We start from the raw sequence: 17,780 nt of genomic DNA on the forward strand, positions 1-17,780 counted from the left end.
ATGTTTTCAGATCAGTTCCTCTCTATATGAAAAACATTCACTGCACAGCTGCTGGCAGTGGCCCTTGACAAGAGGACCAATTGCTACACCTCTCCCTTCAACCTACAAATACTTCTCTAACAGTTTTCACACTGCTTTAGAAGATATTGTTGTCTGACAGCTAAAGTGAGAGCCTGCACAAAAGTAATCACATGCCTCCTTTTTGGAGGATTACGCTACTCTTTTCTAATTCACCCTGCTAAGATACTAGCCAACTTTTAACTTCAAGGATATGTTTTTCAACAAGTGCTTTCATTTCTGATTACATGAGAAATACCGTTTCAATTATCTTGCTTTCATGATACCACTGGTGACTGAAACAGGTAACTACAGACTCAAAGAAAGCGTGTTCTTTAGTTCTATTCCAGAAAACAATCTACTGCATTTCGTAAACACCTGTATGGAGGAAAAACAAGTGCAACAAACAGAATATATTAAATTATATGTACATACTTTAGTCATTGCTCCTGTCTGTGCTGTGTTCAGTCCGGTGTGACCAGCCATCTGTGGAGATACTTGGGTTAAAGTCTCTGCCAGCACACTGCCTGTATTCCCCTGCATGGCAGGGGCAGAATATTGCATTCCTGCTCCCCTTCCTCTTCCAGCTGCCCCAAGAGATCCATTCATTACCTGCCCTTGTCCTTGCTGAGGCTGATTCATTAAACTGTGACCAGAATTACTGTTGAGAAGGCTCTGGTGTGTCTGACTGAAATTAGTATTCATACATATCCCAGGTCCAGTCTGTGATGTTGCAGGGCTGCTCGTCACCATCCCCACTTGTTTTTGTGCTTGAGAGTTCAGAGTTTGTGATGCAGGTGTGGTAGGTCCAGAGGTGCTGGCGGCTTGCTTTGCCAGGCCCGAAGCAGAAGAGTCTCCCTGGTTCAAAGGGCTCTTACCCATAGCACCCAGATTACCGATATTAGCACTGTTCGGCTGCCCTTGAACTTGACCACCAACTCCCTGCTGGACAGGGCTATTTGAGTTCACATTTCCAATTCCTGGGTTTAAGGAAGAGCCGCTGCCTCCCCTTAGAAGTTCGGAAAGCTGTTTGTGTTTGGAAGCTGCATCTGGAACAAGGTTCCCACTGCTGTTTAAAAGGCCCAACTCGCCATTGGGGATCAGCTCATCAGGAAGATCGTTTTCCAAGTCAAACAAAGATCCAAAATCTACAAGTTAAAACAGAAACACAAGTGAGAAAAGCATACAAACAAGTAACTAAAATATTCATCCATGTTACTTTGTACTAGCCCTAAACAATGACATGATTAAGGTACATCTTTACCCAAGACTCAATATTGCCAGCAAGTGAGCAAGGATCCCTGCAGTATGAACTCCAGAGCCTTTCAGAAAGCACAGTTGTTGGTTATATACTGTGCACATACAACCATACAGGGTACAGCACTGGCCAGTAAGTAGTTTTTTCACAAGATGTTTGATAAAACATTGCACCAATCTTCGGAAACTAAGGTTGCATGAATATGATGATCTAACTCCTAAATTTCTCTTATTTTGTCTAAAAGAAGGCGGCAGAAATATCTAGAGGTTTTTTTTTTTCCTATTGATTTACTCTCCCAAGAGAGTGATTACATCACCTTCTCTAACCTCCTGCGTAATCCCAAACCGCTGCATTTCACCCAGCAATCCTACCTCAACCCTGTAATTTATGTTTGCGCATGGCAAAAGAACATCTTCCAGCTAGGCTTTGAAACTTGAGCAAAAGACAACTACTTCTTCAGTAATTTGATCCCAATCTCACATATAAACACGTCCAACATCAGTTTCTAGTAATTGATTTGTATGACAATCCACTACCTCAGAAGATCCCAAAAGACACTCAGCATTTTCTCCTTGTAATGCCTCTCAAATCAAGTCACATCTCGATCCCTGAACGGCTCAAATAATTCAAATTGCTCTCTAAGTGCCCAGCCCTCATTTATCATGTCCAATATTGACAAAGGTAATCCACACACTCTCCAGATGAGCAAAATAAATCAATCAAATCTTCATTAAGCTACTTGAAGGAACTGCTCTGCCTGATTGGAACATTCAGGCTGATAAAAAGTGGTGGGGTTTTTTAGTTTGATTTTGTTGTTGTTTTTTTTCTTAAAAGGAGCAACTCAGGTTCACTGCAATATTTTATTGCACATCATAAGCAGCATCTGTGTAACAATGTTATTTTGGTACATAACTAGAAATAGAAAGTTACTTGACTGTATATAGGTACTTTCACGTGAAAATAGAAGTTATATATTTGAAGACGTAAGAACAGGTATTAATAAACATGTAAGTAGACTAGCTTCAATTCATCAGAGTAGCCTGAATTCATCAGCTGATGAATTCAAACATGCAGCACGTGTCAGAAAAGTTTTCCAGTCCAAGAACGTGATCCAAACCAACCACTTTTACTGTAAGATAACAAAAATGTGTGAAAACTTTGTTTTGCCCCCCAAAAGCCAGCCCTGAAAACCCTAGTCCCTCACAGTTAGCAACAGACAAACCGAATTTTTTCCCAGTTTAGAGCACACAAAAGTTCTTTTCAAAAGAAGGGCATCCCAAAAGCTTCGTTGTTTTATAGTTTAATTCACTCTTCAACCACAAAAAGTTGGTGTGAGACTCAGGTTGCAAAAGTGGCATAAGATCGTTCAGCAAGTGACAGCCTGGACCACACTAACTGCATTGAAAAGAAACACCAAAATCCAAAGAGCATGTAGCCGGTGTCACAAAGCTAGGATGTATTCCTGACACATCTCGGTACATTTAAATACAATGCGTTTCCTCAGCATTTGAATTTTCAATTCAACATAACTGAAGAAAAATGAATACAAATTTTCAGATGTCTTGCAATGACCAGTGAATTACATAAACAGTCTCAGTAAACATATACAAAAATGTTAAATTCTGCCTGGTTTGAGGCATGCGCGGCAGCATGTCCTTTAGGGCCCTACACGTTTCCACCATCATCTACTGAAGTCAATAAGCTTGAAGACTCCTTCCAGGCTCACACGACACTGGCCACGACAAAAGACACCACAGCTCAGGAACAGATCTCCTATTCACTTTCAAGCAGGGAAGTAACAAAACTAACATTTTTGTTAGCTAGGTTCATTAAAGTATTTTTAATTTCTCTCTTACTTGCTGCCTTTTCCTTCAGCCGATTAGTTCACCTTTTCAGCTTGTCTTTTACAGAAATTCCTAGTGTACCTTCAACTACATTCCTTCCAGTGATGGCTTCATCTCTCCTCCTCTTTCCCACACAACCCACTTGACACGCTGCAATTTGTGTCTCCCTATATTTTTTCCTTCTATTTTTCTTCTTCCAAGATTTCACTATTTTTAACCTTCTATCCACCTCTAACCCCCCCCCGATGAAAACCCCATGGCCTGTTTTCAGTACCAAGCCCCGTCTGGCCAGAAGCGAGGCAGTCCCCAGGTCCTGGTCCCCTGAAGCACAACCAAAGCCATCTGCCCACGTGGGACCAAGGGTAGTGACACAGGGTCCACGGCTGAAGCTCTTGTCACCCCAGCCCACTGGGAAGTTCAAGGTTTACAATGCCTGTTCAGACAACTGTTGTAAATCCCACAAATGGTGTTTTTCCAAACTTCTGCACTCAAATTGTTAATAATTCATGAACAAAAGGTACATATTTGTGTGTGCACACGTGGGGCCAGGGGCAGAGAAGTGGCAAAAAGTGGAGAGGGAAGACGTTGCTGTGGCTTAAAAAAAAGAAGAGTAGTTTTTTCCAATTGTATTTCAAAATGGGATGTTGGAGTATAAGTGCTCAAATGTTTTTGTTTGGCTGGCTGGACTCTGAACAATCTTGCCAGAGCCAAGGACTGGAAATGTTTTTGCAGTTTACCAAAAGAGTGCAGAAAGCATTTGGGAATACTGCCTCTTAAAACCTAAAATAATCTACCACTCTTAAGCTCCTGTAAGGAGACTATATGGTAACGTGAGGCATGGAAAGTTTCGGCTCTGCCAGCAGGAAAATAAAAAGCAGGTAAACAACTTAGCACAGTGGCCATGTAAAAATTCACTGCGTATTTAAATGTTCAGGAATGATTAATCTTCCTGCTTTTATATTTTAATCAGAGTTGTGTACGTTAAAAATACCAACACAAGGCACATTTTACAACAGCTGTAAAATACAACAGAAAACAAAAGTCTACTTGAGCATGTCTGCAACAAATCTATAAAGATAAGATATAGTTTTGACGGTTGTAAAAATAAAAAATATATTTATACACATAAAAAAATCTGCCATAATAAGAAAGCAGCCCATTTCTACTGGGCACAAAATGAAAAGTAACCTCAGTCCCCTCACCCTCGTGAGAAGATAATTGATCCCTTTCTCAATGCTTCAGCGATTTCTCAAAGTCAATGGCAGCTACCAAGAGCCTAAAAAAAAAAAAAAAACCCAAACAAAAACCAAAAAAACCCAACCAAATGCCTTTGCCATTATAAAATTTCATCTGAAGCAATGCTCAAAAAATACCTATATGAGAAGTCCCACTCCAATTACCGAGCTTTGTACCTGCTCCGTCTCTCAAACCTGCTGCTTACCTAGCATGCAACAGGACAGAAAAAGGGGTCTTTATTTTAAAAGAGGATAGATTCCCTTAACTAATAAGGCACATACATCTGATTTCAGTGCTCAGGAAGCAGTAGAGCTGACTAAGACTGCGGAGACCCACCTCGCAGTGTCTCGGCTCTCACACGGCACTTCCGATCCTAAATCTCACATCTTTCATTATCTCTGTTACACAAAATCGAATGGTCTCTTAACAGGAGAGCGCCAAAAAAACCAGATAACGTGTCTTTCGGAACGGACAGAAAAGCACTAGGCAGCTACAACACCCCCACTCCCTCCAAAGGGCTCCTTTTCCAATTTGAGAATTTTGCATTCTTTGAGCAGCTATTTTCACACATAAACCATAACCACACTTGAGACACGCTCTCTCTTAATTTCAGTTTTACAAGCTTAAATGTCACAGTTTTTTGCCTTCCTGGACAACACCTTCAGCAACCAGAATAAAAAAATATGTTGTTTCCTTCCAAGCCTTCTCAGAAGAAAACATTGTGCTGCGTTCTCAGGAAGGACATTTTCATCTGCATGACTACTTGCAATTGTTATCAGGAGATTCCTTCTTATTATACTTCTTCAATCAATTAACTTGTTTCAATGTCACCATTTTTTTCCCTTCAGCTCAGCCTGGTGGAGAGGTGACAAACATTCTAAGGTATTTCTTTAAGTGATTTATTATCTCAAACGTACCACACAGCAAACAGGAGGAGAACTATCAAATTCAGTTCCATTTTTTAACGGCATAATCTCCACTTGAAACGTGACTGGGAGTTTTCCTGTCCCAAACTTTGACTGCCCATCCACGGAGCAGACACTGAAGTCACACTGCAGACCCAGTACACAAGCAGTATTTTCACCGTGCCTTTCTTTCATGCCAACATAGCTGTTACATTTCAGTGAGCCCAATTTTGTTTTGTAAGGCTTCTTTCAATCATGCCAGACCCCAGCAGACAAAGCCTCAACAGTTCAGAGCTCCAGCCATTCCCTAAAATTCAATGTCAGGTAACCCAACTCAATAGCCATACTGTTTGGTGCAGTCAGCAATTACCACCGCCCATTCCAACCTCCTTTCGAGGTTTGAGGATTCTATAATTTATTGTTTCATAAAAGACAATTAGTGTATTTAATGTTTTAGAGCATTTAAACAACAAATTCATAGAAAAAATAAGACTTCCAGTCAGGAAACTCTACATTAGTGTCTTCCATGTAACAAGACACACAGAAAGACTGCAAACTGACATGCATCTGACCTTAACTTTCAGAAGAGCGTCACTTTTTCGGAAGGTGATGTTTAACAACCAGTTTGAGAAAGGCAGTGATGACGGACCTGACTGGGCGAAGGAGACTCTAAAGGCTGGGTGGAGGAGGGTGAGGGGGGAAATGAGAGATCCAACAGCAGGCATCTGAATGAGTCTCAACAAGTTACGGCTCGCTTAATAACAGATTTGGATATTTAACTAAATTTCTTTCTGCCTGATCTTCTGAACTACTTGCATTTGGGATCAGAAAGAAACACAGTCTGATTTGCTCGTTCCTAAGTCAGTGGACTGGTCAAAATTCAAATATATCAATATTCAGAAACAAGCCCCAGCTTTAGGCATTCCAGGCACCTGCCTCTAGGAAACTCATTAGAATAATTATCACAGTCTCTCTTGCTTACAGAGTCGCTGAGGATGGAAGGGACATCAGGACGTCCTGTAGCCCAGCCCCTCAGCCTCTTCTCAAAGGGAAGTGCTCCAGCCCCCTGACCTCCTTGGTAGCCCTTCACTAAATTGACTCCAGCTCTTCCACGATCCTCCCAGTGATGGAAGGCAGGCTGACCCATCTGTAATCACCTGTATTGTCCTTTTAGCATTTCTTGGAAATGGATGTTACACCTGCCTTCTCTTGCTTTCCTGTGGCTGGGATTTTCTGGATCAGGAGACGGAGACAGGGGCATTCCTTCTACCACACTTCCTTTGCAACTTTGTTTTCTGGCAAAGCACGCTTCTCCATAACATGAATACCATTCGGGGTACAGACATGCAACTAAGCAGCAACACAGTTCCTAAAATCAATTACATCGGGTTCATTTTGTGCATCCCAATAACCAAAAGGGACACTATCAGTTTAGAATCTAGGTAATCTTAAATTAAAGTAGCTTCAAGCTCCTAAAATCTCTCCTAATTCATTTCTGTAAGACTTCAGCAACTAAGTGACTTTTCAAAACTGAGGCTCATTACACAGAGCGAACAAATCAAGAAGCTAATGAAAAAGAAATCAGTTCTCTTCTAACCTCTACCGCAACACTACCAGTATTATTGATTCAGTTTTAAAAATGCTCCTGACACCAGCCCTAACACCAGGCATACAAGTCAGGATGGGGAAAATGAACGTGTCTATATCCCCCCTATCAAAAGTAACGTGTGTGATCCAGGATAATGTTCCTGATACTGGGAAGACCAACTGTTCTCCCCCCAGCTTCTTTTTCATCTCCCTGAAAAGAGAACAGTACAAACTAAGATCCTTCCTTGATTTTACCGAGTTGAGTTCCCACCCTCTCGTTCCACTTGCATGTTGTGTATCACAATGTCACAACCTCAAGTTTCTCTCTACTGTACTTATCCAAATCTCTCTTTTGCTGTGCTCATAATGAAAATACAATCTGTGTTGAAGGTCCAGAAAAACCTAAGATACTTGCTTCTTTTACAAATAACCACTATTTTCAGCTCTACTTCTACTACCTTTCCATTAAGAAAATAATTTAAAAACAATAATCACAGAATACTTGAATGTTCCACTATTAAAACCAAAGTAGTATATGCACTAAATGCACCTGGTACCAAAGTTAATAAACAGAAATAAATACAAAAAATGCATTCAGATAGAAAGCTAGTCTCTCATCTCTTCCCAGATGCCAGAGGGGAATAAAACTAAAATAACCCCCAAAACATGTGGCAGAAGCATTCCAACAAGAGCACTCACTCTGGTCTGTCCTAAGAAGCATCAAATGTCAAATGATGGATCGACTTTGCTTTCCTCTGCTCCTACAGAGCCTCTCCATAACCATTCTTCCTCTTAATTGTTTCCCAAGGTGTCTTCTCTATTGACACCATTGCTCTTGCAAGCAACTTTAAATCCAACCCAGTAGCGTCAACAACACAGACATGACTATTGCCACATCGCATGTGGCAACCAGGCGGCACACACTTACTGACCAAAAGGCCTCAGTAATTTACTTTGCTGTAAGAGCAGAGATCTGGACAGAAGAAACAGGAGGCAAGCAACCTGCCTAGAGACTGGCAGACCACAGCACTAGTAGCATTAGGTTCCCAGATTAAATATTTTGGGGTTCCTGGAGCACAGTAACAGAAGCGAGAGCTCATCCTCATCCTATCACAAATGCACACATCTTTTCTGTCACCCTATTTTAACAGCTGACAAAACATTTAAGTTCGGGATGACCCTTTAAAGAAGAATCATCTGAGAATCTGGTAATTAATAGTGGGCATTTGCTTAAGGCAGCATGAAATGCACAGTCTGTACCAAAACAGAGCGTTTGCATGCGAATGCCTTCAGTTAGCTCACACAACAGACAGATCCACTGCTTCCCGTTAAGGCTGTGCCACACTCACTGCACATCTGGGAAAAAAATCAGCAGATAACGTACAATGACATGAATTATCTCAACAAACAAACTTTAACTGTGATGTTCTCTGGCCGCAGACTTCTTATTAAATACACAGGTCAACACAAGGTGTTTCAGATTTTAAATTGTTCAGCCCTCCATCCTCCCCACCATGACTGACGGCACCGGTGCGGAGAAGTCCATGCTCAGCACTCCCTTCTAACTTGGGCTGATTCAAACGCTCCCTTCAGCTACACGAGTCCTTCTCTGAAAGTTCCCACCTTTGTGCAACTTCTGTAACAGAAGCACAGAACAGGCCTATTTCTGCGAAAACTAAAATAGCAATGATTAATATGCACTTGAAGTAATATTAGGAAACAAAGAAAAAAGTGTTACACGATTACTAGGAAACAGGCAAGTTTTGTGTCTCCTTTATGATGTGTAATAGCTGCAAAAAGCGTGTTTCTGTTCTCTTGGTTTTAATGTCACTTTTTCCTCCCTATTTCTGATACCAAATTATAAGTGAAGCGTTTGCTTGACAACTCAAATTCAGCTGTGCAAGAATACACAACACAAACCAAACGTGCATAAGGATGCAACAGCAAACATGTGCTTGAAACTAATGGTTTTTATAAATTTCACGCTCAAAAAAAACCTTGCAACACTAACTGACTGAATACAGAAAAAATATCCTCACAAATCTATTTTACTTTAAAGCATTAATTTCAGTGAGATAAGTGTGTTCTGAATCATGCTCGTTAATAGTTTCCTTAAAGGAATTTATGAACCTTTGGAAAAACTTCACAGCTACTACAAAACAGATTTACATTCAGTACTTACTGAATTCAAGTCTCTTGGTAATTTCCATGTTTCTTTGCTCCATTAGATGAAACCACACAGAGGATGACACAGAAGCGATGTCATCAACGACACCCACTACAACAGCTATCAAAGTACCCGCTGCGGTAAAGTTGGGGACAGCAAGAGAGAAGCTTGTGCTCTTCAGGCGTGACACACACGGACAGGGGTTGGAATCTAATATTCCATTCCCCTTCTCGCTCTGCAATAGAAAGTGGCTGGCTCCGATGCTTGCCTCAGAGATCTCCGACAGCAGCAATGAAGTAACGTCTACCTGTGAGATTGGGAGGCTCGTCACCTAGAAAGAGCAACTCATTTTGATGACGCTGCCTTCCTGAGGAAGTTCCCACAGCATTAAAGGTGCCCCTCAGAGAAGTAGGGGATTATTTTACAGACTTACATACATATAAATAAGAATATATATACACACACAAAGTTACTGCAAATCAAAGATACTGTATTTATCCAATGTTCCAAATAAGGTCCATATTTCTCAATGGTGGTGAATAAGAAACGAGGACAAACAAGATGAAATGAAGCACTTGAAGAGTATACGTTAAGAGATTCAGATTCTGAGTTATGATTGCGAATTACCACTGATAATAGAAGTTTCAGTTTGCTTTTGATTCACACTATGGTTCTGCACAATACTTGACAGTATTTGTTGAGATATCTCTATTAAAAAGAGTTTTCCAAATAAAAGATTTAGGCTCTCTCTGTATCTTAGACATCTGAGAAGACAGATGGAAAACATAACATATGTTAAAAGGAGGATTTACAAAGCAAAAATTCTTGAAAGTGTAAACCAAATTAGGATGAAGTGTCAGATTTCTAAGTTACCTCACAGGTTTTTTCGTTGTATAAGAAAAAACCTCAGAATTTTTCAAATCCTGTTTTTCAGCTACCCCCTCCACCCCAATTTCACATTAACCTGCAGTATTCTGCGAACAAAGTGAGCTTTTTATTCATGTTCTTCTCTATTAACAGGTAACAACAGAGAGCAAAGTCTCTAATAAAAATAAACACCAAGAATAGGTGGATTTTTTAATGTGGAGTTGCAGATGCAATAGCGAAACACAGCATGTTGCTGTAGAAGTAATTAATGGCACTGGACTATGACTCCAAGGAACGTTCAGTCAGAATAGAAAGTGAATAATCTGCAGCAGAAAAGTGGGAATCATTTCATAAGCTATCAAGAGATCTCTGGGGTACAACAAAGACTGACCCACCCCAGCACAGCTTTTACTCCTGCCTGCTGTTGGCAAGGCTTCTCCAGGAGCTCAATGCCACAGCATAAGACAGCATTTACCACGTTAATTTTAAGCCATGATGAGGGGGAAGGGGAATCAATTTGGTAAACTCCCAAGCACATATGCAATTATCACTCCAAGTATGAATTTCAAAAAAGGAAGGGCCACAACTGTAGGGCTGACCCATAAAATCAGGCTGGCAAATCATCTGCTCAACTTTTCATCTCATACAGATGTTAAGTGTCAAACTCCTTGGAGAAGTCTATAAAAAACCCAAACAATGACAAAGTATACAATAACCTGCTACCAGCAACGCTTCATGAATTGGTAAGAATGAGCTGTGCTATCTGCTCAATAAATGAGCCAATTTCTAATCTTACAGATCTCCTGTCCCAGATTACAACTGCAGGCATAAAGTTATGCAGGTCAGTCACTTAAGGTGAAAGAAAAAAATAAGAATCCAGCTTGTATCACACTTAACACAACTCGAAGTAAACACTTTCGCTTGGCATCATCATCTGCCATCCACCACCCCCATCATTACATGTATACGGTAAGTCTTAAGAAACAATATAGCCATGAAATACCACACCGCATTTTCTTCCCATCCCGGCTAGTTATGCTGCAAGTACCACAAAACACGGGACGTTGTGTGATACAATTACAACTACACACACTCCACCTACATCTTTCCAGGTGAAGCATTTCTTCCCCTATTTTTCTGCTTATAAATCCAAGTCTGTTCACTTAATGGCATTACCCTTTTTCTTATTCCAGAGAGAGATGGAGAAAGAAGGTGTATAAAAGCGATTCTTACTGTCACAGCGTACAAATGACAGGAAAGTTTTGCACACATGGTATGAAACCAGAGCAGACCAATTAAAACAGGTTTCCATGAAACTTTTCAACTACGTGAGAATGAACCCTTCTAAAACATACAAACTAGTGCTTTTACATGCACAAACAAAATCTGGTTTTAGATCACCAAGACTTCAGCCCATTTGAAGTCTCAGCTAAGTACATGAACATAAGCTCAGACAGCCTCGCTGTCTCTCCTTAAGCTACTTTGTTTCAAAGGTAGTCCATCTCTTTTAAAACTAAAAACCAAATCCACTGAAATACACCTATCCTGTTTTTGGCAGGAGAGTAAGATCAAATCAGGCTGTGTATCGACACAAACTCCCTTCTGTGAAGTTCTGTAGCTCGCTGGGAGTTAGCCAGAGATCTCCTTATCTCGGCACGTACAAAGGAACGTGCGACGAGGCCAGTCTTTCCTCAATTTTAAAATGCGGGCACAGCGATGCTAACGCACTGGGTTATGAGGAGGAGGTGAATTACTGGAAATCTCAGCCTGCAGCTTTTGCAGCAGCAGCCGTACTGCTTAATCTGATTTATCTGAAGTTGTGGAGGGGAAAAAAAACCCAAACAAATCAAGCCACACACAAGTATGAGGTGAAAATCCAGATCTGATGGACTTTTAAAGCTGCTCATCTCTCCTTCTTTCCAACTTCACCCACTTTAGGAATTCATTAACTCATAACCCAGCTAAGAACACCCTCCTGCTTTGGCCCAAATTATGATTTGTTGTTTCTTGAAGGAGCGGAGCACAGCGGAGGGCTGCAGGGTACGTAACAAACGCAGGCAGAGGCATTACTGGCAAGGCAACACAAACCAGCACCAAGCCACCTGCAGAACCACAGCGAAGGGGCACCTGAAGAACGCCAGCTTTGCTGCTGCTCCATTTGAGCACGCTTTTCACAAACTTCAGACCACGACCAACTCAGGAATGCTGCCAGTTCACTGCACATTCTGCCGAAGGACCAATGCCAGCAACAAAGTAATCATGACACTCAACATTAAAATTATATGCTGCCATAACCAAAGTTACTGTAATTCTACTTTTTGTAGGAGTCCTGTGTTTATTTTGCAGCGCAGTAGATAAGAATGCCTCACAACAGTTACAGAAGAGACAAATGCTTAGGTATGAAAAATACCATGTATCTAACAAAGCGGTAATTAGACAAAAGCACTACTCCTACCTGGCTGGACAAGGAAAACATCTTTCGCATGAACATTTTATCACAGGAATCGGCTCGTTCAATACTGCACAGCAACGGCAAGCTAAGTTAACGTCCAGGGTCTTAACCTTCCTTACTGATACACAGAGCAACGGGGCAACTGCAAAATGGGACTATCACGAAACTTAACAATGGTCACGGTACACACTTCCGTTATCCTTTCATCTCTACTCCCTTCTCCAAGACCAGACATTTGATTTAGCCACTTAAATTTACCAGAAAAGGTCATACTTTCAGAACATTAAGTAGACCAATTTCAATCGCACAAACTTTGCTCTGGTAAGCTGAGGAGCTATTTTTATCAGAAAGATTAAAGGCAGCTAAAATTTACCCTGACAAAAGGAGTTGCTTCACATCACCGCATCAAAGCATAAAAGCGAAATATAAACAAGGATGAGCAGTTGCTTTCTGTCGAACGTTGCAGGCTGCCATCAGGCCCTTCGCCGTCGCACGGCTTTGCTCGGTTACGAGCATTCGCAGGCTCGGGGCCTGACCGTGCAGCGGCAGAACTGCACAACCCAGCCTCACGCAACGTCTTTTAGAGCACGTCCCACTCACGCAAGCTGCGGCATCAAACAGCGCGGGTTTACGACTGCAATCACAATTCAGTTATCCAACACACACAACTCGCAGCTCGTTCAGGGAGCGAGCCTCAAGCCCATCTAACCCAAGCACCTCTGGCCACAAAGGCAACTTTCCAGGTTGCAACCTAACTTTTTCATTTCAGCCACAGCGCAAGGGAGCTGCCTGGTTTAGGTTCAGGAGCAGGTACGTGATAGCATCTGCGAATCAAACTATTTGTATTGCCTGCTACAATGCACAGAAACATTCAGCAATCTTTCAACAAGCACCATTAGCTGCTGGCAACAAACCTAAAGAGGTTATTTTTTTTGAAAAAGCAGTTTTAAGTGCACGAACATTACCTGCAGTCTCAAGCAGAGATGTATTTTTGCCTGAAGAACACCGGGGGATGTCGACAGAACGCTAGAGACACACTCCCACTTGTTTCAAAATACAACCTGGGGTTTGCCGTCCCGGGTGAGCAAAGGCCCCCTCAGCCGTGCAAAACTTTATGCAGATGCTGGAGTTTACATATCTAGCACTGCACAGAGCTCACCGAGACGCATTAGAACTTGCTGAACAGGACGTAATTATGTCTGAAGCATTCCAGAACAGACCAAATGAACTTCAAAAAAGAAAAAAAAAAAAAAAAGACGACACCGCTTCAAACATCTTTCACTGGCTACCAGTAGAGTCTAAAATGTCTAGCTGAAGAATTAAAGAAAAACTGTGCTTTCCCTGAGTTGCTGTGCTGCATTTCACGGCAACTTGCATCTCAGCCTTACGTATGATATTCCGCTGCTTCCACGAAAGGGATTAACGTAGTTCAATCACAAGACTTCACCTAGATATTCTCTGTCAATTCTTACTCTCAATACGGTTTCTTTTTGGCATGTCTCATTTAGTTGTAGGTTGAGAAGAAAAAGATTCCATAAAAAAACCAAAACAAACCACGACCAAAAGGACTGAAGTATCTATAAACTATTGCCAAATGCAGATTAAGCAAACCGAAAAAACCCACTGAATTTATCAGCTCAATTATAGTAATAATTTTTTCAGTCTATAAAAACACAGCAGGCATAGTATGATTAACTTATCACTGTCCCTTCAACAAGATTCATTAATCTCTGAAAACAGAAATGCAAGTCCAACACGCTTCTCGTCCCCATAAAACCACTGTTTCAGTGATTAAAACAGTTGGAACACTGAAAGACGTCAGTACACGCACACATGCTCTTATGCACACACGTGCGTATCTACAACAGGCACACGCTTGCTGGAAATGTGAAATTTTGATGTGTTTTATTACCTACAAACCCATTAGGGTTGAAAAAGAAGCAGGCCGAAGACACTACACGACACATAGACAAGTCGCAGCGACTGCCAGCCCGCTGGACATTTCATCACGCAAGCAACCCCACAACTTCAAATATTATCTGCAAATTATTCGTTTTTCGAGGAAAAACGCTTGGAAGGGGTTGAGCGGAGCGCCTTACACCGGGGTCACAGGTGGGAGGATAAAAAAAGCAAAACATTAAGGTGCTAGTAGGGAGTTTTTATTCCGTAGTGTCTCGGGAAGGGACTGCCTGCATAGGGCTTTTAGTTGCGGGTGATATATGGGGTTTAAGGAGCAGAGACAGAAGCAGGGCTGTCGGTGTTTCTGCTGGAGGGGGTTTTCCTCCTTCCCTGCCCGCACCCCGCTCACCTGGGCACCCCCAACACCCGAGCCGAGGCCAAATCCCTCCACCCTTGGAGGAAAGGGAAATTCAACTCAAAAAAAAAAAAAAAAAAAAAAAAGAAGGCCTCAACCGTCTCTCCCCAACCGCTATTTATAGCCGGGACGGTACTTGGCGTACGGGTCCCGCCCGGTAACTTCGACTGGAGGAGGCCCAACCGCTCCGGGAGGGATCCTTCCCCCCCCTACCCACCCCCCCCGCGCTTTTCCCGGCACCTCGCCAAGCCGGTTCCCACCCCCGCCGGGAACCGAAGCAGGGCGGGCGGTTCCCCCCCCCCCTCCCCTCCGGCGGGCGGTCGGGCCCGGCGGTTGCCGGGCCCGACCGCCCGCCGGAGGGGAGGGGGGGGGGGAACCGCCGGTAAGGCCTTGCCGCCCCCGCACCGCCCCGCAGGCCTTACCTGTGCTATCGCTGGCGGAGAAGCCCGGCGAGTTGAGCTTCGCTCGCTTGGGGTTGGGCGGCCCGTCGAGTAAGTTCTCCGCCATGGTAGCCGGCTGGGCCGTCCGAGCCGGTAAATCGTCGGAGAGGCCGGAGGCGGGGGGGAGTCTGAGGTGAGGGGAGGGGGGGTGGTTGAAGCTCGGTCGGTCTCTCTTCTCTCTCTCTCCCCGTCGAACAACAGCGCCGCTCAGTGCCCGACCGGCGGCGGCCCCCGTTCCCCCATACCCGGGCCGGGCCGCCGCCGCCGCAGCAGGCCGCAGGGGAGGAGGGTTCGGGGCGGGGTGGGGGAAGAGCCCAGCGCCCCCTCCCTGCCGGCCTCGCTCCTCCCGGCCTCTTCCCCCCCGCCCGGCGGCCGCCGCCGCCGAGGAGGTGCCCGGATGGCGGCTCAGTCAGTCAGAGTCGGGGAGCATAGCCGCTCCCCCCCCCCCCCTCCCCAAAACACCGCCACCACCGCACACACCTCGCCCCGTCCCCTCCCCTCCGCGCCGGGGGATTCGCCCCGGCCCCCGCCCGCCGCCCCCGGCCGAACCGCGGCCGAGGTAGGGGAGGGGGGAGGAGGGGGGGAGGGAGAAAGAGGAGGTGGGGAGGGGTAAAAAAAAAAAAAAAAAAAAAAAAAAAAATTAAAAAATTGAAAAATTGAAAAAAAAACAACCACCAAAAATCAGAAAAAAACCCCCGAAAACACGCTCAAAACGCCCCAAAACAATGAGCGCGGCGCGGCGGCGGCTCCCGGCGGCGGCGGCGCTGGGTTGGCTCCGGCCGGCTCTGCCCCGCTGCCTCGAGCCCCCTCTGCCCGTCCGCGGCGCTTCCGCGCGGCTGCCCGTGTCCCCCGGCGGGCGGCCCCGCTGCCCCGGCCCGGCCCGGCCCGGCCCCGCTCCGCTCGCGCCGCTCTCCGGCTCCGCGACAAGATGGCGGCTGTTGATTCCTCAATTAAAAAAAAAAAGTTTTTTTTTTTTTTCTCTTCTCTTTTCCAGAGACCATGGGGGCGGGGGCGGGGGCGGGGCTTGCGTCTGGCGTCACAGCGCACGCGCCCCGCCCCGCCCACTCTTCCCCCCTTTCCCCCCCCCCCCTCCCCGCCGACGCCGGAAAGGCGCGAGCGGCGCCGGAAAGGGGCGAGAGCGTCCTCAGTTGCTCCGCGGAGGGGCCGGCGAGGGCGTCCCCCACCCCACCCCACCCCGGACCCTCTCGGCGCCCACGCAGTGGCCCACTCGCGGTGTCCTCACTCAGCGTTCCCCTCGGTTGCCCCCCGGTCGCTCACCTCGGTCTCCTCTACTTGCTTCTGTCGGGGTTCCCCCCTCAGCACCCGCACGGCTGCCCCTTCACCGCGTCCTCTCGGTCTCCTCTCAGTCCCCTCAGCAGTCGCCCCCACAGTCTCCCCTCTCAGTTCTGATGCAGATGTCACCCCTGGACGCCCCCGTCACCATGTCCCCTCTCAGCCTCCCCTCAGTCCCCTGCAGTTTCCCCTCTCAGTCCTGATGGGGATGTCCCTCAGGTCCCCCACAGTCGCCCCTCGCGTTATCCTCCCCTCAGCCCCCCAAGTCCCCTCTCAGCCGTGATGTGAGTATCACCTCTCAACATCCCCCTCACAGTGTCCCCTCTCAGTCCCACCACAGATGTCCCCTTTCAGGTGGCTTTCTCCTGATCCTCAACCCTCACGTGCGGCTGCGCTGGCCTCCAGGGCAGATCTCCAACCTGAGGTGATGAGAGCTGACCAGGGCCGAACCCAGCCTTGCTTTACAAATACCCTACTCTCTGTCTAGACAGACTTCCCCAGCCCGAAACAGTCCCCTCATAGTCACTCACCAAATAACCTCCCCTCTCAGTTCTAATATGGATGTCCCCTCTCAATGTCCCTCTCACCGTGTCCCCTCTCAGTCTCCCCTCAAGTCCCCTCACGGCCACTCCTCACATTGTCCTCCCCTCAGTCCCCCACAGATGTCTCCTCTCAACGTCACCCTCAAGATGTCCCTCTCAGTCTCTCCTCAGCCCTCTCACAGTCGCTCACCGCATCATCCTCCCCTCTCAGTCCTGAGGTGAATGTCCCCTCTCCATGTCCCCCTCACAGCGTCCCCTTTCAATCTCCTCTCAGCTCCTTCACAGTCGCTTCCCACATTATCCGCCCCTCAGTCCCCCACCATTTCCCCTCCGTCCTGCTACAGATGTCCCCACTCAGCCTCCCCTCAGTCCCCTCACAGTCACCGCCTGCAGTCTCCCCTCTCAGTCCCACCACAGATGTCCCCTATCAACGCCCCCCTCACCGTGTCCCCTCTCGGTGTCCCCTCACAGTCTCCCTCTCAGTCCTGATGTGGATGTCCCCTCTCAAAGTCCCCCTGTTCCCCTCAGAGCTGAGGCGCAGCAGCACCCAATGCCCCTGACACAGTCCGGGGAAGCCATGCAACCCCATGCCCTCCCTCTCCTGTGAGTGCTGAGCTCTGTGGCTGCCATGCAGCCTTGGGGCGATGCTGAGGCCATGGGGTGCTTGTGTTCCCCCCGTGCCTGCCCTTCTCCTCCTCCTCCTCCTGCCTTCCTCCTGAAACCTATGCAGTGGCCCTGCTGTGGCCTGGCTGACGGGCTTCTCCCCCTGCTTTCTGCACACCCATGGCCTCAGCTTTCTCCTGATCCTCAACCCTCAC

At 45.8% G+C, this 17,780-nt stretch overlaps 1 protein-coding gene across 14 annotated transcripts in view; it reads right to left on the bottom strand.

The window, feature by feature from the left end:
• The window catches only part of CREBBP (CREB binding lysine acetyltransferase), a 97,624-nt gene extending 81,535 nt beyond the window's left edge, over positions 1–16,089 (bottom strand). For 7 of the 14 annotated variants that reach the window (XM_074599301.1, XM_074599310.1, XM_074599308.1 and 4 more), the window contains exons 1-2: positions 15,110–16,089; positions 493–1,205 (exon numbers count right to left, since the gene is read on the bottom strand). In XM_074599301.1, the coding sequence (XP_074455402.1) occupies positions 493–1,205; positions 15,110–15,194 (798 nt within the window). In that variant the 5' untranslated portion in view covers positions 15,195–16,089. Of the gene's footprint in view, positions 1–492; positions 1,206–8,400; positions 8,524–9,069; positions 9,342–15,109 lie in introns of those variants that run through there. The other 7 variants (XM_074599311.1, XM_074599309.1, XM_074599307.1 and 4 more) reach the window with 5 other exon arrangements.
• Positions 16,090–17,780: the final 1,691 nt, after the last annotated feature.

This window comes from Larus michahellis, chromosome 8 (genome assembly GCF_964199755.1).
Source record: "Larus michahellis chromosome 8, bLarMic1.1, whole genome shotgun sequence".
In the NCBI taxonomy this organism is placed as follows: domain Eukaryota; kingdom Metazoa; phylum Chordata; class Aves; order Charadriiformes; family Laridae; genus Larus; species Larus michahellis.